Source organism: Apteryx mantelli, chromosome 22, assembly GCF_036417845.1.
Source record: "Apteryx mantelli isolate bAptMan1 chromosome 22, bAptMan1.hap1, whole genome shotgun sequence".
In the NCBI taxonomy this organism is placed as follows: domain Eukaryota; kingdom Metazoa; phylum Chordata; class Aves; order Apterygiformes; family Apterygidae; genus Apteryx; species Apteryx mantelli.
Genome location: NC_089999.1, coordinates 14,283,636 through 14,303,935, shown reverse-complemented (window position 1 = coordinate 14,303,935; position 20,300 = coordinate 14,283,636). Strand labels below are relative to the sequence as shown.

The following is a 20,300-nucleotide window of genomic DNA, read 5'->3' as shown; positions in this document are numbered from 1 at the left end:
AAAGTTTGTTTTCAGACCGGGTAGTTATCAATTTACTTTTAAAAGTAAGACAGATTAAAAATACACTCTACATTTAATTAATACTGTTCATGGAACAGTTCCCTTTTGGCAACATAACCCATTCATCAAGCATGAAGTAAACACCATATATATATTGCTGACTTTAAATGTCTTTTCCAACAGAAGGTTTTCCACACACACCCCCTTTCTTTTTCCTCCTCCAATGAATAATACATTCAAATGCAGCAAAGAGTTTGAGCAATCCAGGGCAGTTATTACAGCTCTGCAAATGCAGTAAACAAGCAGAATATGAAGTGCATTAAATAAATGCCACAAAGGTAATGGACCAGAGGCCAGGGTAATAAATCTCCCCTTATCTGCTAGTCAAATAGGTGATTTAGCTATAAAATATACCTGCCTCATTATCAGGGATGTCTTCCTGCACTGGTAGACTAGGCATTTACCCAGGGTGGCAGAGAGCTCGGACAGCAACGCAGCCACAACTGCCTGGCACGTCCCTGCTCTGTGCAGCTCCGTTCTCAGTGCAGGAGTTTGGTACTGCACTGCACTTCCATGTATCCCAGGTTGTCAATCAGTCCTTGGCTCCAGAAATCACTTCCCAAATCTGTCAAGTTCACAACAGAAAAGGAACAGCTGACAGCTGTTCTACTGGGACCTTTATCTATCAGCAGAACAACAGAACAGCTATCACACCGGCCACTGTTGTCCCATCATCATCTTTTCCCCATGCTCCAACAGTCCATTTCTGCCTGCCCTACTTTGCTTGAGACTGTAAACTCTTGGAAGCAGGGCTGGTTTTGTTTTCAGTTTGTACAGTACCTAGAGAAAGTGGAAGCAAGGGTTTTCCAGTCTGTGGCTGAGCTCTCTAATATTTTGCTTATACATCAGTTATATATTATGCATTATATCAACCTTTGTTCATACAAACTTCCCCAAGTGTGGTGACCTGAGGAAAGGTGCCTCTCTGTTTTGTCATGAATGCATAATTTCAAAAGTCATCAGCAATTCTAGGCTCCAATTTTCTGGTAACAAACTAACAGCATGTTTAAGATGCATAGTTTTTCGCTCATAGGGACTCAGCTTCCTGAAACAAAAAATTAAACACCTTAAAAAGACCCCTCAGTTAATGAGAATCATTACACTCAAATTAAATACATTTGCTGGAAATGAGATGCAGCTCTTTGAACAACATTAAAATGCTGGTTTTAAAGATGAGATTGGAAGTGTCTGAAAGGTTTTTCTTTTCTTTTTTAGTGGGGGAGGGAAAAGAGAAAAATGTTCTTCTTAAGTACAGTTTGAGTTGGCTTTGTACATCTGGAGTAAAGCTAGCCTAATCTAGTACGATTCTACATTAAAAAAAGGGGGGGGAGGCGCGGAGGAAAAAAAATACTAAGAAGTGAGCCAATGGAAGATCCTGAATGGACTAAACATAAGGGAGACTGCTTTGAGAAAACTAGCCCTGTGAGACTCATGACATGAGCTACATGCCTTTGAAGACAACATTCAGAGTAGTAATACCATCTGTCTGAAAAGATGTCTCAGTGTTACAGGTTGACACTTTCAGATAAGAACTTTTACTTTTTCTAAGAGTATAAGTAATCAGGGATTTCTGCTGTTCAAGATACCAGATGCCTAAAGAATATTACTATAATCCTAGAGCTACCTTAGGACTGCTGTATAGCACAGAAGTCTGGAAAACAGGGCTATACTTTTGTATAGTACAGTATAGACACAGTAGGGAAAGCACGGTGAGAAGGAATCAAATGCAGAGGAATTCTTACCTCTTACAGCAGCTTCTAACAGAGTTGACTTTGCACAAAGCTCTGTTAACCTGTACCTCAGTTTCCTCACCCCTAAGACAACCCCCCCCCCCAAACTCTTACCTGCTTTAGCAGGGTGTTGCAAAACTTATTAGACACAAGTTGTGCCAAGTGTGTTGCTAGTTTCAGATGGAAGGTTAAAAAAAGGGCAAAGTATTATTAGCACAGTTTGTAGGTTACTACGTAGGTCATTACCTGAAGATGCAATCGTTTCTGAAGTAACGTAGTGCATCACCTAACAGTTTAGGCAGAAGAAAAAGAATATGAGGTAGGATAGGGAGAAAGAAATCATTTTCAAAGGAGATGTCTGGGTAATAACTGAGTTATCCAATCACACATTTGGCCAAGACAAAGAAAGGGAAGCAGGCTCCACGTAGAGGGCAAGACAAACTATCCTACAAGCATCACAGTTTAATGAGACACACAATTAGCTCCTCTACCCTGAATATCTCAAAGCACTCTGCAAGCCTCAATTGACAGATACTAGCAATATCCCTGTAAGGTAGGTATTTATCATTCCCATCCTACAGATGAGGAAACAAAGGCACAAATAATGCTTTGTACTGATAGAAGGCCTCTTAGCAGAGCAGCAAACTCGACCACACTCCTTTACTCTGCTAATACTCAAAAGCATTTCAATTTCATCAAGGCAGTCTTACCTCAGTCTAAGGATTCAAACCCTAATGCTTGCCTTTGTATTAATTCAAAAACAGGGCACATTCCATTATGTTTGCTGTACGTTCCATTATGTTTTGCTAAATTAAACAGAATTTTAATTCTTTGGTTATTGTAGCATGTTACTGTTAAATCTAAAGATGGGCAACCATGCAGAAAAAGGTTTTAAAAAACTGCAGGTAGTTTATGGACAAACACAGTAAACGCAGTGCATGGAACTGGAAAACCCTGCTTACTGATTATTGCAACTGGTAAATTCACATTAGATAATAACTGCAGAGACAGATACAAGAAAAGCTTCCTTTCCCCTCACCTTTTCCCTCAAATAGAAAAGCTAGACTTTCTGGTGAGAACACCACCACCCACCCAAACTTTTGGGAAGCTGGTGAAATACAGGATGGAGAAAGAGGCACAGCATTTTTCCTGGCTTGCAGAGAAGGCACGCATCTGAACACGTAAGGCATGGTCCATACGTAAAACAGTGTCAGCTACTGTTACTAAGGAAACTGCACCAGATAACCCAAGCTGAAAACATCCACATCCAGCTCCTAACAGAAACACACGTCCACTATTACGAATATCCACAAAGCCTTGCACCATTTCACAACACAATACAGGTGAAATTCACCCAACAGCAACCTGCAGCCCAGAGAAATCTGGGCTATTGGGCAAGGGCTCTGCAATCCCAGGAATGCTTCAAGCCACTTTTGAACTTGCCCAAGGGTAAGTCTAGGTTTGAGGAGTCAACAGCATGTGAGTGCAAGGGCAGAAGTTAATGAATTAACAGCTATTTGAGGAGATAGAAAGTGCTGTTTTGTTCTCTCATGTAAGGCAGTCACCAAAAGCTTGAGCAAACTGGAACTGACATAGCAAGAGGAAAGAACTTCTATAGCAATTTTTCCCTCCAAAGAGGAGAGAGCTCACCCACCATGCACACCCCGCCAAGAGCAACCTGTCACCCCAGAAGCTGCTAAATACACACAGCCAGGCTCTGAGCAGCATTCCTAAGTCATACACTGGCAGTACTGCACAGTGCACAGGGAAAAGGCTTAAGACAGAAATCAAGTTCCAGGGACTTGTACAAACAGCAGCAGAGGGAAGGACCAACCAGACCTATCATCCAATAAACATGCTGGAGGCACTAGAGAAGCCTTAGGAAGCTGTATGTCCCCAGGGGACAAATGCTTTATGTTGCAAGAGTATTCCTCCACCCCCAAGCCCCACAAAACTAGCTGGAAGCTTCTACCGCTTTTCTGGACCAGTAAGTCTCTTCTGCATGCGATTGGAGCAGAAACAGGAGAATAAATTCCCTTTTCCATCCTCAAGCCAGTTTCTAGGCTTCCTCCAAAGCTCTCTCACCACCAGGTTGGGGTAGGGTATGCTTTTTAAAAAACAAAAAAAAAAACAAAACAGGTCCCAAGAGTGTCTTTTTCTCCTGTGCATAGATGTCATAGGTAACACCTTTCTTCTGTAGAAGCAACAGCTGAGTTCTCTTTCAACTAAACCAAAAGCCATCCACATCCTCCTGATTCCAAGGTTTGGTGCGGGTAAGTCTCACACTTAGGATTGTGCACAATTTCTAATCAAAGATTTCAGCTCTGGTTCGCTAAAAACAAGCAAAAAAAAAATACTGACAGCCTTTTGACAGCACAGAACCTGATCACTCCATATGTAAGCAGGCACTATTCCATTCTACTCCAGCGCTGGGAAGGAGAGGAGTTCAACATCCGTGTCCCAGCTGAGAAGTGGTCAACAGTGCTGATGCAAAGCTCATTTCAATGTGCACTTAATCACATTACCACTAACTAAAATCCTGATCTTGTGCTTGTCTCCCCACACACACTCATGATCTCTACTGAGAATTCTGCTTGAGCAAGGTCTTAAGGATTGCCTCCATATTTGCTGTAAATCATATATGCCAGTGTGATCACTCACCAGCTCAGCGTGGTTTCCCCACCACACACAAATAAAGCAATTGTTATAACAGCAGCATATCTGAAGTAGTGTAGTAATAAACCATCAATTTAGCTTCCTCTGCAGCAGTATTGCTGGAGAGCGAGAGCGGCGCCTCAGCCTTCAAATGTATTAAATAGGGCCTGGAAAGGAATACATGTCCAAAGTCATTTGTCCCCCTGTTGATCTCCTAACATTAGAGCATCCTGCTGCAGAAGGAGGAAAGCTCCAAAAGGGAGGAAAATCCAGCAAGAAATGAACCAAAGTTCAAAAATTATGTCTGCTAATTTAGCCAAATCTTATCTGCTCAGGACTGTTCTTCGGAAGCTAATAGCTGAAGGAATAAGACAGTTGAATGAAATCTCCACCACCTGCATGGTGATGTAGAAGAATCAGCATTATCAAGCGAACAGGTTTCCTGTCAACTGATGCACTATCTATAAATGAATATAAAAACAAGCTTTTAAAGCTAGAACAAGCATTTTAAAGGTTTCTGTGCTCCTAGCAATGATCAAAAGAGATCCAAGGTCTTGGTTAGAGAGCACACTGCATTCTCTCCCATTCTTCTTTAAAATGCTGCTAAAAATACATATGCTTACAGCAGTTCTATATCACAGTCTCATACTTCTCTGTAGACTCATTTGATGGCCTGTGTTGTAAAAAATAGTAAAAGACTTATACAAACACATCCATCCCCAAACCCATGTACAGAGAACGCCACACTACCAATGAAAATGCATTTGAGCAAAAACGTCCATAGGTTTTCCAGTACATTTCATTCTCAAGCCGTTTCAGAGTTCAGTCGGCTTGGCTCTAAATAGACATATGAGATGGTTCTTGCTCCAGAAAGAATATTTTCTTACTTCAGCTGTAAAAACACACTTATATTTTTCAAGTCTGACTCATTCCCCCTGCCTGCCACTCCCCATTCAAGCACTGTGAGTAGAGCAAAAGAAAGCAAATTCTTAGGGGTGGCATCATTGACTTCTCTCTCCCTCCCCAACATAATTCAGAAAGACTTTGCAGCTAGTTGGCAGGCTTTGTTCCTCTTCAAGTGATTTTTTTTTTTTGGTCGTCCCAGCATGGCACAAATTAGCCACATTACACACAAAAGTACAAAGTACAAAGTGAACTGCTGTGGCTCTGAATCATAGAACTAAAGCTTTTAGAAATTTAGAAATCAGATAGGATGAAAGAGTAACTGGAATGTAACTAGGTTATAAACTGGGTTGAAAACAAATACAAAAACATCTGCATTCATTTTTTCCCCACAAGGATAAAAACATCAATACTGTTTTCCTCCTCTTAGATCACACAGGAAAACACTATAGATGATAAACAGAGTCATCATGGTCACAACAAATCTCTCCCACCGGAGCAGAGTAAAACTCGACTGACCTGCGCAGAAAGGTTATTCCACAGGGGTCAGCAAGGGTGACAGGGAGCTCCTCTGGGTCCTGAGATTGGCTTTTCCTTTAGGATCTCACAAGGGTGAGCTCATACAGCGTATCACTCCACGCTCAGCTTGTTAGAGAGGTTGTGCTGAACCTGTCTCCTGCCTTAACAGACATCATTTCCATAGTTTCATTAGGGTGACACTAGAGAAGGAAGAGGAACCTCCTACCAACTGGATGCTAATATGTCTCCATAGAGTCAAATCCCATATAAGCTCCTCTGGACTCAGACTTGCAACTGAACCCCACACAACATGAGGTGCTGTTCTGGCCAGCTGCATTTTATGGGTTGAATCCAGGATTACGGATACAGATTTCAAGGTCTAGCCATAGGCTATGAGGAAAACCATTCAGACTCAATACCTTGAAGTAATCCTATAGGAATAACTCCCTCCTGCTGTTTTAACTGTATAACAGGTGATGTACCTAAGTTCAGTTAGAGCTTAGAAGCTCAGTTAGAGCATGTACTTCTGCATGGGGCTGTGCAGTGAAGATTGCCCCTGCCCTCTTAGCCTTGGTGTTTCTTGTACTTACAAACTCCATGTGCTGTAACAAAGAGGCACATAAGGATGTGGGAAAAGTAGTACCCACTAGTTAATTCCTAGTGGTACCTGTAGTCATTTAGGATCTAGGAGAGATAGGAAAATTTCAGTTACTGAAAATCAACTATTAGGCATTTAAAAGACTTTTGCTAAATTCAGCCTTGAAGGAAAGTAAGATGATTCATGAGAATTCTATATTTATGATGAAGATTCAGTGAAAGTGACTCATGTACTGAGCCAATCTAATTTTAAATAGACGGGAAAAACCTCTTGAAGAGGCACATGAAACTGGAGTGGGAGAGGGAAGAGAACTGCACACACAAGACAGCTTCAGCTTCTTCAGAAGCAGTTAGACAAATCTACTGGAAACAGTTTCTTCATTCAATTAGCTAAACTGGTAGCAGAACATTCAGCTTCACCTATTTCTGTTTTAAAGTTAATTAACTCTTATATTCAAAGCAGCAACCATTCTGCAAGTTGGAATACTTCCTTAGGCTAATTAGTATTGCTAGGCAACAGTGGGGCAGTTCATGAAGAGTTACTGATTCTCCAGACCCTACAAAATTCAGAATGCAAACCCAACTGGAATCAGGGCAGGGGAAAGGGAGAAATATTAAGAAGTTTTTACAGTATTGCTAATTTTGGCTAAGTAGATTCTAACAGAAGTAGCTGCCTCCCCACTACCCCTTACAACAACACTGCAGCCCATCTTACAGAATACAAATTCAAAGACAGAGAACGGGCACACTACAACACTAAGAGCTGTCCAGATCAAATAGGCAGTCTGTAGCAAGAGAACAGAATCAGGGTTTCTTCTCCTGTTCTTATCTTGGATCCATTTTCCTCAGTTGCTATTTACCTACTGTATAACTATACTATACAGAGGAGAAAAAGAGAGTATTTCACATAATCACAACCTAAATGCAGGAAACGGTAGCAGAGTGTACACGTAATAAAACTTGGTCATTCATCCAGAAAGTTTGGGAGGTCTTCCTTCAAACACAAATTGATACTAGAGAGAGACTCATCATCACAAAAATTCTAACATACACCTAGCTACTCTCTAGGTTGTAGCTTAATATCCACATATCTCTAAATATGTGTATTTTTAACTTACAACTGCTTCCTAATAGATCTCCTTGTTGTTTTGGCTTGGCATTTATTTGGATAATGCCATTTTAACAAGAGTTGCTTTCTTACTTGCAATGTACACAAGGAAGCAGCAAATGTAAAGAAAAGGTGGCAGGGGCCTGAGCTCCATGTTTTTTGTAGTATTAAAATCCCTGAATTGATCTGTGACAGCAGATCAAAACCAATTCTATAAGAAAACTAAGATTATTTAGTGTTAGCTCTGTTGTGTGTCATTTACCACATAAGGCGATGATGTGACTGCTGTCTTCATGTACAAATTTCCGGGTGACAGCTTCTTCCATGATCTGCTTTACCTAAAATAAAGAAGTAAAAAGAAGCGATTGTTAGATACCAACACAAGCTCGCTCAGCACTTGGGAGTTTCAGTTTCAACCTTTGCCTGCCCTTTCCCCACCACCAGAAGACTGACAACTCACAAAAGTCACTACTCACAGGAAGGAAAGGACAAAAGCATCCAAGGGAAAGGAACAAGGACAAAACTAAGTATGCTTTCATGGGATGGGGAAACCACTGGGAGAATAAAAAAAGAACAGATCTATTTGTAGCGGGTCCCCTAAAAGGCTGAATTACTTCAGAGCACCCAGAATGGCCTCTGGAGAACCTCTTCAGAACAAGTTCCAAAGGGCTATGCAAACCCTTTTATACAACGCATCCCTTGCCTTCTTCTGTAGTTACTTCTGATCATTAAACAAGATTATGCATTGTCATGTGCTCTCTCCACTTGTGGCATTCTGCTCTTTTTCAAGCACAAAGAATTCCTGAGCTACTCAGACACACATCCCAAGAAAGGTTTACAATGACCTATCTCCTGTTTTGTCAGGGGAAAGAACCCAATATCAGAAAGACTACAAATGGCTTCTGGGGAGGTGCAAGGCAGTGACATTTCGCAGCCAGTCACACAAATGCCTCCTGACACTTTATCTCTGTGTGAGCGGGTCAGAGCAGAAAAAAAGCGCCATTAAGAACTCATGAGCAGTTTTACTTGTGCCAGTCTGGTGAACCAGATGGAAAACCTATAAACATATACACACAGAGTCTACTTTGCTGTTTTCTCATCTCTATCTGTTAGAAGCAGGCATCTTGCTCAATTTTAAATGAAGTGATAAGACAGAATATGCCTGAAAACAGTCACACCTCATGTTGCTCGTACTTACAGATATGCAACCCAAAGTAAACACTGATAATAGATGGATGTCTTTAATAATTGGGCCTTTAGATGCTACAGTAATTACAAATGATGTTCTCAAGGCTCTGTTGTGTCATACTCTACACAAAAATAATATAGTGCCTATAGAGAAGACAGTCCCTTCAGTCCATGCTTCCAGACACAATTTAAGAATTACGGCCAATAAAATTATACCTATATCTATCACAGTCTTTAAAATAAAGTTCCTCTCCAGTTTCAAGGCTGATATGTCAAGCTCCAGAGAGAACTCAATACAGATTACCTTCAAAAATTAAGGAAGAAAACAGACAAGTCTTACAATTAGGCTCTTCAAGAGAGGCTGCAGCTACTCTCCTTTCATCTGCTTGCTTATTCCTCCCCTCCCCAATGGCTTCCTTAGCCTGATGCCAGATGAAACCTATTTGCCTCAACCAACTCATTTATCAGACACTCACTCCTTCTTGGCCATAGAGCGCTCACTTTTCCAGATACAAACCCACAATCATTTTTGGCTTTTCTCATTTGTAAACTATAATTACAGAGTTAAGACACACTGCCTAAATAAAGGCCACATGATTTTCAACATATGAAATTAAGTGCTATTGTGGCAGGAGACTTAACAAGAAACTTTCTTCTGCCAACACACGCACTTTTTTTTTTTTTTTTTTTTTAAACTTGAAAACAATTTGTATAGCAGTCCTGGAGTCCAACAAACAGTGCAAGAGAATTATCTGGCAGGTAATTACTCCCTTTCCACAGGCTGCTTTTTACCAACAAGCTCAACAAGATGGCATGTACATCAACCAGTCTGACCAGAGTACCAGTGAAAGTTGTACAGCAATGTTCTGTTTTTTAATGCAGGCCACTAACCTGCAGCAGAGAGCAGGATTTCAAACCCAGGAGGCCAGCAATTCAGCACTTCACTCCATGCTTCTCAGTACAGCTGGCTACTGTGCACTGAGCTCTCATTAGGCTGCATCTGGTACCTGAAATAGCTAGTTTAAAGCTAGCTGAGTTACCACTTCATTGTAGCGTTGACAGGTCCAAAGGTTTTGAGCCTCCTCATTCAGTACTGGAACCAGTGGGAGCTGCAGATGCAATGCCTGATCAACAGCTGGGCTCTGCATTTGCACTGCTGAGATGATGAGGCAGCAGCTGCCTATGAAGGTGCTCTCTCCATTTTGAAGGGCTTCCTCCTCTGACAAGCTCATTGCAAGGTCCGTTCTGGAAGCTGTAATCAAGCATGCCTTACCCTGCTGATCACTCTGAGGCCTCCATGCCCATTCCTACACACCCCCCATCCCTGTTCCTACCCTCAGCAGCAGTCTGAAGCAATATCTCCAGCTCTCACATTTGCTGCACAAGCCTTTCAACATGTAGAGTTCTGCTTAGAGCCCCAAATTCTGGATCGAAGTGATCAGAGAATCTGGACTTCTTATAAAAAGGAGCCCTCTGGGATGCAAAGTAAAGCTTGGAAAAACAAAGCAAACACATGCAAGAGACTTCAAAAGCAGAACCTATTTTACATTTAAGGACTTTAAGGCAAGTCTTTCATACTTTATAAAACCTCGCTCATTGCTGTTTGCATACTGAGGCTTGACAATATCAATTATCAACAAGGATATTTGTTTCTTTGCTGTGGCATTTCTGGCATGGCTATAAGACTTTGGACTTCACAGTAAAGCAGTGGAAGGTGACAGACTGAAAGAATGTCAAAAAAGAAGCAATGGTGTAAGAAGGACTCATGAGTGGCACCTCACACGAAAAGCACCTAAATTATCCTGTTTAACCAACAGTCCCCTTCTCACATTTTTATTCAAATCATTATTGACTTACAAGCTTAACGTCTGTTTGCCTTGGCAGGAACACAACAAAACTTGCTCCAAACCTCATCTAGAAGTTTGAAATCATCTAGATAACAGCAACCAGACAGACCAAAGCTCAGCGAAGGCAATGGGACAGGACAGTCGCGCAGCCCTGTCTGTTTAAATTCCAACTCGGAACCCGACCTGCATTTTTACAGGTGGGAGACAGCACATTCCAGCAGACAGAGCTTGTAGTAGGAAGTAAAGAGACAGTTACCTCCAAGCCAACTCATCTCCATGCCTCAGCTGACCCATATGTGAAACAAGGACAGTAACAGTGACTTAACCTTTGCAGACTGTTATGATTTCACCAGATGAAAAAATGCTTTTGAAATCCATATTTAAGCTATTAAATGAAAGGTCTGATTTACTAAAGGGAAAGGGTACCTCTGAGTACTGCTAGCGATAATGTGGGCGGAAAAGGAAGCACTAGAGATCAGCACAAGGGTAAGTCATGCACATATGACTCAAGTTTACAGACACGAATTCAGGCACCATTAAGTATGCAGGATTGCAGACTGTGATTTCAGACACAACTCTCCAGAGAACAGCAAGTGGAACCCAATTCCTGACTATGGGGAGAAAGAAGAGTCATTTACTAGGAAGAACTCTGGAGCTCAGAGGCCAATTCTCTACTCTATCACACATTTCCCAGGCATCCCTCACATATTTTTATTACATCAACTCATTTAGACCCCACTCCTTAGCCCCAAGAACACAAAATCTAAACTGTATCACAAATTAGAAAGAAAAAAGTTTCAGATGCAATAGTCAATCCTGCTTTTATACAGCAGCACCGTATGGTCAGCCTGTCAGCTAGATTTTGAATCTAGGACCCCAGGAACTAAACAGCATGGACCAGGCAAGTAATCAGTCTCTGTTCACAGCTGCCACCAAATACAAAACAATCTTTGCATATTTTCTGGAGAGTTGGTGAATGTTAATAGAAACCATTTTCAGGACATTGACGGTAGATGTGAAGATTCAAAAGCTAGAATGCAGTGTTCTCCAATCCCACATCATTTCTCACTGCCATGTAATTCAGGGATGCTCCAGGCAAGGAATGAAATCAAACTGTTACTGATGAAATGTAACACAAGTTTGATGGGGAGCTTTTATAATTTTTACAATCTTATATGTTCTCTTTGGAGGGAATTATGCTGTCAGTGGCCCTGCTGCCTGCTCCGGGGAGGCACTTGTAAATGATGCTTTCTGAGCATAAACCTACACTAACACCCACATGCAGATACTAGTGAACCTGACCAAACTGTAAATTAATCTCATTAAAGGAAACATCAACCCCCTACCTTCACCCATCCACCTGCACTGGCAAAGAAACCTGTTAAACCTACTGAACTGCTTTGAACACACTGCATTTATTGCAAGAGGTAAAGGGTTGCCTCCTCTGGCTGAAGGCAGCACTGCTAATGGACAGAGAGGCACCTGGAGATAAACCTGCTCAAGTGGGAAACAGGCAATTGAGGTTCATTCCCAGGTGTCACATAGATTCCCTCCGTTGCCTTGGAAACATCACCTCCATTCTCTGTGCTTCATTTCTAAAATCAATACAGTATCCACTCATCTTAACTAGGCTGCTGATTTATATTTGCCAGGTGATACAAGCATCTAGAAAAGCAGCAGGTGCATCAGTTTCTATGTGTTTCAGTCTCTCCATTCATGAAACAGGAGTAGCAATGCTCAAAGGGAACCAACACATAGCTTTAACAGAGCCCAATGACAGACTCAGAGGACATTTTGCTCTCCCTGGAGAAGGTAACAGACTCTGAGGGCACCGAGATTACCAACCATTAGAGAGCACAGATGGAGAAAGATCTCCCTGCCTGAGTAAAAATCTTGGCATTCGGGGATGTAGAATATCCTGGTGGGAGAATTGTCCAGCAAGGCAAGCTCCTTGGACTAAAGTCGTTGTACATCTGTACAGCACTGTAATGGCTTGCTGCTCTAACCTTCTCCTACACCAAACTTAAGTCAAAAGATATTAAATAATAATAAGTTTCACCAAAGAGAAATACAAGAGAAATGCCTCTATGTTTCAGTTTGTAAGTCCTGTTATACAGAAGCTTTAAAAATAGAAACAAACTCGAATTTTGCAGGAACCTGCCAGTGTATGAGACCAAGAAAATGAAAGACCACTAAGAAGAGTCATGCACCAATTATATACTATTTTATATACAAGCATAGTGCCAGAAGAGACCTACAGGTATCACCTTTTATTTTCCAGCTCTAAGCTCCTGGACTGCCCCTATGAGCAAAGACAAATAGGGCTTGTCTTACCACGATTTTGCTAAACTATAGCAATGATGGGTTTCTAATTACGGCTGATCCAGCACACCTCAACATATCTGCAATCTTCAGGCTTAGAAATGACTTCTCAAATCAGCAGCACTTTTTCAAAATACAGGTTACAGTGCTTTCCCCATCACTTTACCATGCTGGGATGCTGGACAAGCACCACTAGGACAATGTACAGTTGGAGGCAAAGAACATGGCTCGTAGAATACTGGAATAACCAGGACCCCAGTTAAAACCCACAGCATTTTTCCCTCAAAGAAGAAAACTTTATCCCCAACATCCTTGCCTTCTTAAGCTTGTGTAGTTACTGTTCATCCCATTTATTGATTGCTCTAGCTCTACAGAATCTTTGTTACTCTCAATGAAGAACTGGGTGGCGTCAATACAAACAGTTAAATAAATGCCATATTTCTGCCCAGAAATGGTTGCATTTAAGGACCAGCAATTCCATTCATGAGTGCTCTGAAATCTTTCATGGTGAAAGCTGCTAAGGATATTGTTATCCTATTTGTTTCACAGCTAGAAAGAGTACTGTGTTTAAATCCAGAAATGGCAAAAAACTCCATTTCAGTAGGTAGAAGGAAATGGCTAGACAAAAGCCTGTTTTACGAGCCTACTTGTCACAACAGATTTTCCTGCAGAGGGAGATAAATGTTTGAAACATGAACTTATAAGCAGCCTCGGCATGAATCCCAGTAGAGCCAAATTTTCAGAACACATTACATGTCTTCCTTTCTATTAGGATCAACAAAATACATTCTTTACCAGTGGGAATGGAAAGTCCATCTGAGAAAAAGCAAACAGCATTAAAATAATCCCAAAGGAAACACATAAAAGGTTTTGCTGGGGGAAAGGGGACAAAATAATAATAATAACAAACAACAACACTTTGCACCAAGTGACTTTCGAGATACCATTTTATATTTACAAAGACAACTGAATTTTAATAGGCTTGGTGCAAATAGCATACAAAAAGAATACACTTACTCTGATCTCCATTAGGTACTGAGGTTATGTGAAAATAATGCAACAGAAGGAAGAGCTTGGGTTTAAAGGACAAGGGAAGGGAATGACAGCTTTGAGAACATATATGGATACATGCTAGCCACAAGTTTTCAAAGGAAGAAAATCAGCACAAAAAGACAAACAGGCAGGCATTAATGGCTTTATGAAAATTCACACAGAAAATAACTGAGGTTAAAAATTCTACAGGAAAAAGTTATTTACTGTTTTTAAGGGCAACATAACCTGGTGGTTTGTATCCTAAAGATTTGTATTCAATTTCTGATTCTGTTGATTGAGTGTTAAAAAGAAAACCTTGGTTTCAGTGTCTCTGATTTCCTCTCGATACCATTTGTCTTAACGTGAGCACAAGAGATAGGGTCCCCTATTACAAGTCTGTATAGTGCACAGGCTATAAGTCAGGACAAGAGATGCTACCTTAACATATAAACAATAATCAAAAAGCTGTCATGATTATTTGAGAATGGAAAGCTCTGGGCAACCCAAAAAAGCCAAGTCAATATAAATCCTCCAAAAGAGCATTTATAAGGATTTGGAGAAATAAAACCAAATCAAAGGCAAAACAAAAACCTAGACCATAAAGAAGGTATGGATAACACTTTCAAGTGCTATTCAAGTAATTTAAAAGCTAGAGTCTAGTTAAAAACATTTTAGACATTTTAAAGACAAATTAACCTGAGATTTTTAAAATATATATACTACTTATTCTCCTCAGTTCAAGCTGGCTTGGATCATGAAAATCAATTTCATTTTCACTCTCATGCATTAGCTCAATACCGCAATACTTAGGCTGGGAAAGCATTTCTCCAATTTATTTATGTATTTATGTAAACATATTAATCCAGGAGAGCAAGTGTGCACCCTTCTAAATCAAACCTTAAGCTATTTTGGCTCAAAGGTCCTATTTTAAGCCAAAATTTCTAAATGAAGTGGCAAGTTCCTGGCTGCATCAAACTGCAGCCTTTAGCACATGACTGAGTACTACACAACACCTGCTCAGTGCAGTGCAAAGAGGAGCCAGGTTGTTCTAGGACATGATTCTACAATTCCACATTCAGACCGTTCTTTACACGTCTATCCCTACACTGCCACTTCCACTCAACCTACATTGGGGCGTATCAGACGTTTCACTCAGTTTCATCATTGACAAATATTAGGGCACCAGAATCAGGCTCAGGAACCCTGGGTGTAGCAACAACTTTTCGCATGATCTTTAATGAATCCTGCTGTCTTGCCACTTCTGATTTTTCCAACTGTGAAGTGAACGCATGGGGAGGGGAAGAAGCAGAAGGATAATTAGTTTTTTTTAAATACTTTTTATTGCTATGATGAGTATGCATTGCATCCCCTTAGCTCTTATGTAAGAACAGGCAGCTACACACAGCTGTTATATTTTGCATGCCACAAAAATGCAAAATAGGGTAGCTGAGTGTACTGGGGAGAAATGGCCATTCATTGAGCTGGCACTTCCACCTGGAGTGTGTTCAAGACCTTGCTCTTAGACCAGTGTGCACTTAAACCAACAAGCACCTTCTCCAAGAATACCTTGGCAGGGACCCTGAAGTCTGCTGCTAGAGAGGTCTCAGACAAGGCCTTGCTACTGTAGCTCCGCGTTAAACAGCCAGTCCATCCAGATGTAAAGCACAGTAGGAACTCGGTGACTGCTGAACACATCCTGACAGGTAATGAGCAGCATTCTTTGTAAAGACTGAAGCATTACTAGTCCAACTGTATTGTGGTGTGTGGTCAAACACCACAATCCCTGTTCGGGCACAGGAGGTAAGCAGCTTATCCAAGAACTGAACTCAGTTCCATGCCTGTATTCACACCACTTTGTCACATTGCCCCAACATGCAAATACCTCACCACTGCTTAAAGGAGAATGAGACAAATTAACCCAGCCTTCCTCCCCACTTTGTCAGCATACTGTTGAAAGCACAGGTATTAGTACCACATGAACAGAGACAATTCTGTTGATGACGCTGCCAGGTAGGGTTTAAACTCTCCAGCAGAGATGACTGATTGAAGAGAAATAAAAGCCACCTTAGAGGCTCAGGCAGACTCAGATCTCATTAACTTCAAAATTCTGATGCAAGGTTATAAGATTTTTCAACTCGGAAGGATATAAAAGCAGGACATCTGGACTACAGTTTACCAGCACAATTTGCATGAGGCATGAATGAAAATCAGCATAAAAACTAAGCTGAATTACAAGTACAAGGTTGGTAAGGTACAAGGTGCAACTATTATCCAACAGCAGAGTTTGGTCCAGATCCAGTTTCACTCAATTTAACACCTTTGCAAACTACAAATGACCGCTATGCTATCCCAGTGGAAGCTGCGGTTCATAGATTAGATAGACCTACTAGCTCACCTAGTCCAGCCTTTTCTCTCTCTCATTCACAGCAAGAGCATTGACATAAGTTGTTCTAGCCTGTCCACTATGTCTTTATTTAATATGCATAAGAGGAGTTCAAGCTTGTAGGGAAGATTCGGTGCAAATAATGTTGGACATGTTGCTAAATACAAGCCAGCGTCCTTTATATGCCAGCTAAGCTAAATACAGCTGAGAAGAGCAGCTGACTCCTGTGCAGCTTGTCCTGTGTTTTATACTAGCTGATGCTCTCTTCAGCTGTTGGTCTTGAATTTTGCTAGCTTACGCAACTGGAGGCTTAAGCTTTAGGGCAGCCTACCCTGCGAGGGGTCAAGGAAGAATTCTCTCTACAGACTAGTTATTTCACTAACAAAATTCCTTGCAGCTTCAAATAAAGAAACTGCTTCTGTTCACCCTTGAGATGAGCCTAAAGAGTCCAATGTTTTTCAAGAAGATAGTTTCTGTGCACAGGACACAGTGACTGAGCTAAGAAAGCAGTATTGCACAGCTCTGCACAGAAAATTGTATATTCCTTCTTCGATTAATGATGATTCTATTAGAGCTTGGTATGGAGGAGAATTTGTATTAATTTCTGCATTTCACTTACTAAATCAAATTAGAGTTCAATTTGGTAATTCATCAACTTCCACCATCCACCACAGAATACAGAAGTAATATATACCTTCTCAAACTCTTAAAATGGTCTGTAACAGCCTCCTGTTAAATGCTACCTTGCTATTAGCCATGCAAGGATCCTCACGTTACAGGAATTTTGAATAAAACTCCATTCACAACCTTTCAGGAGTAAGGTGTGCAAGACCACAATATTAAGAGAAAGCTGTTCACAGTGAAAAACATGAATGTCACAAATGGTATTTTAAAGATAATGACACATGCACAATAGTTGGAGGGGGGAAGCTCTCATGATATTCAAAAGCTCCATCTCTTTCAAAGGGGGATTAAGGAATTTTGCAAGTCTAAAGAGCATCTGCACTCAGACACCCCAAGTAGTCCGAAAGCTTGGCTGCATAGGACTTCAGATTTCTGGGGTTGTAGCAATCTGAAGAAAGTGATCTCCTACTGCCTTGCTCGCTGATATCCTGATCAGAAAGGAAATAGCTGTTTCTTTCCATCAGAAAACAGGGCTCTGACACTTGGGAGCCAATTCACTTCACAGACAAATATCTTCAGGCTTGCTTTCTTATCACTGATTTTCCTCCTTTCTCCTCTCAAACTCACAGCTGAGGGAAAGTTAGTGAGAATCTAGTAATAAAGGAAACAGTCCCAGGAGAAAGGAGCTGGGACCGTTAGCTCACTACAGACTTTTACTTCAGCAGATCAACACAACTATCACCTGCTACAGGGACAGAAAAAAGAATAAGCTCGCAGAGATAAGCATCTCCTCTCCCCAGGCTCTCTTTGGCCAGGCCAGCAACACTACTGACATATTTTTGGAACAGCATGATAATGTCAACTTCAGTAACTTAGCTAGGAAGATCCTTTTTTTTTTTTTTTTCCCCTCCCAACCAGAGGAAGGTCATAATTTGCTACCGTAACAAGCACAGAAAGGGTTAAACAGTTGTGGCTGAACAAATCCGCCACTTCTCATTCATTGCCTCCTGAAGGGAAATTGGATTTTAATTCGATCTGGCCAAAGCTTTATTTTATTTACTCTGGACAAACTCTTAAGTATCAGCCCTACTGCAGAAGAGATTAAACAAATTCATCACGCAGAAGGCTTAGTTCTTCGCTACCGGACTGCTCCCGCTCGAGAGCGGCTGAGCCCAGCGCCTTGCCCGACGCCCCGGGCGGACGAGCAGGACGGAGCCGAGGCCGCGGCGCCCTTCCCGGGGAAGGGGCCCCGAGCCCGGAGCGGCCGCGGGAGCGCGGGGTGCGGAGGGGACCCGCCGCCGCGGGCAGGGCAGGGCAGGGCAAGGCAGGCCCGTCCCGCCCCGTCGCTCCTCACCTCCTTCTTCACGTTCCACAGCAGCTTCTCCTTCACGGCGTCCGCCGAGCAGCTCATGGCGGAGCGCGGAGCGGGGCCGCCCGCCGTGCCGCGCCGCGCCCCTCGGCGCTCAGGGCCGCCCGCCCGCGCCGCTGCCGGGGCGCCCCCGGGCCGAAGGCGCCGCGCCGTCCGGCCGAGCGCGGCGAGGCTGCGGCGCGCCGCGCGGCTCCGCGGCCATCTTCCGCGGCTCCCGCTGACGTCAGGCCGCCCGTCCCTCCGGCGGGCGGCGACACCCTGCGCGGCCGCGGGCGGCAGCCGGGGCGGGCTGCACCTGCCGCCGCCGCCGCGGGCGCGGGGGACTCCATGGCAACCGCGCCGCATCGCGGCGGCCGCCCTGCGGGGGGGGGCGAAGGGGGAAACCGACGAGCCGCGGCGGGCGCCGGGCCAGGCGGAGGCTGCGGGACCGCCGCGCTCAGCGCCGAGGCAGCGCGCGACCCCCCCCAGCGCTGAGGCGGCGCGCGCGGCTCCCAGCGCTGAGGTAACGCGCGACCCCCCCGCCGAGGCGGCGCGCGCGACCCCCAGCGCTGAGGTAACGCGGCCGCTCCCTCCCACCCCAGCGCTGAGGCGGCGCGCGGCCCCCGGCCTCCCGTGCGGCCTCCTGAGGGGCTCCACCGGGCGAGGGCATGCCCTGGAGCCCCCATTTCCAACGCCGTTACCTCATGCCGAGCCGTTGTCGCTGATCCCCCCCCCCCCTTACGGAAGGGGCAAGTGAGGAAGCTGGTCCTGACAGAGTCTCCCCAAGACAGGGGTCACAGGGTTCAGTGCGTCTCTGGGACTGCTGCAGCTGCACACCGGCATCTCTAGAGAAGGGAAGGTGGTCGAAGCACCAGGTCAGTTACATATATTAATCTGCTTTTTTCCAGTGCTTAATCCCTTATTTTTTCAATATAATGCTAAAAGAGTAAGCAGCATACTCACATATTCACAGGTAATTTCACTTTTTGGTCCTGGCAGAACTACAATATTTTGATTGCAAAAACCACAAGGAGTGCCCATGAGGTGTTTAAGCTATTCTTTACAAAGCAGATAAGGATATAGGCAAGATCATTCCTTTAGTAGCAGTATTCAGGCTGTTTAACAAACCAGAGCTCACTGTCAATTAAGTCCTCTAGCTGCTACTAAAAATCCTACAATAGTTGTGGCTGCGCAGGAAAGAACATGCCACAGCGTAACACTCAGGCAAAGGGAGAGTTCCTAAGGGAACTAATAAGCCAGAGATCCCTTAGTGCGGGCAGAAAAGGAAAAAGAAGAAAGGAAGCTACACAGTCTAGATGGAATAACTATGCAAATCTGAAAGAGGCAGTTAATAGACTAAAGCATCTTACCCGGTTGCAAGGACAAAAAGTCCTACCAAGATGAAGAAAAACAGGTTCAGTTTCTACTGGCTATCATACATCATAGAGCCAGGGTAGGAACAAAATTATTTCATCACCCTTCCCCACACAATGGGCATCATGACTTTAGAAGCAGCAAATCTGCAACTGTAACCAATACAGCCTGCAGGCGATAGAAGGAAGGCTCATTTCCTCTCTTCACTATGTTAACTACAAATCTTGACCTAGGCAGCAAAGAAAAAGGGGTAACAGCAGCAGAAAAACAACTGAATAGAATAGAGAGTCGATAAGATTGTATTTGCTAGCTCAAAGCACACCTACTGCAGAACACAGACTAAATCTCTGGATCTAATTCCCTGCTAGACTGCTGTGTCAGTCAAGCAAGGTTAAAGATCTTCCAAATGCAAGTTAGATTACCTTTGTGGTAACACAAATTTTCTTAAAGCAAGATCAAAATTCTCTGTGATTCGTACTAGGAAGTAAAGTTATTTCCATAAACATGAGAAGTACTGTGACCAACATAATTGTTTTACTATTAAAGTAAAAGCCCAGAGAAAGCCAAAACCAGTTATCTGTGGTACACCTGTAAGCACAGTAGTATCTCC

The 20,300-nt window shown here is 42.9% G+C and overlaps 1 protein-coding gene across 1 annotated transcript in view; it reads right to left on the bottom strand.

Moving 5' to 3' along the window:
* The window catches only part of SGSM2 (small G protein signaling modulator 2), a 77,706-nt gene extending 59,327 nt beyond the window's left edge, over positions 1-18,379 (bottom strand). The window contains exons 1-2 of the mRNA XM_067309947.1: positions 18,323-18,379; positions 7,835-7,910 (exon numbers count right to left, since the gene is read on the bottom strand). Of these exons, the coding sequence (XP_067166048.1) occupies positions 7,835-7,910; positions 18,323-18,379 (133 nt within the window). The remainder of the gene's footprint in view (positions 1-7,834; positions 7,911-18,322) is intronic.
* Between the last annotated feature and the right edge of the window lie 1,921 nt (positions 18,380-20,300).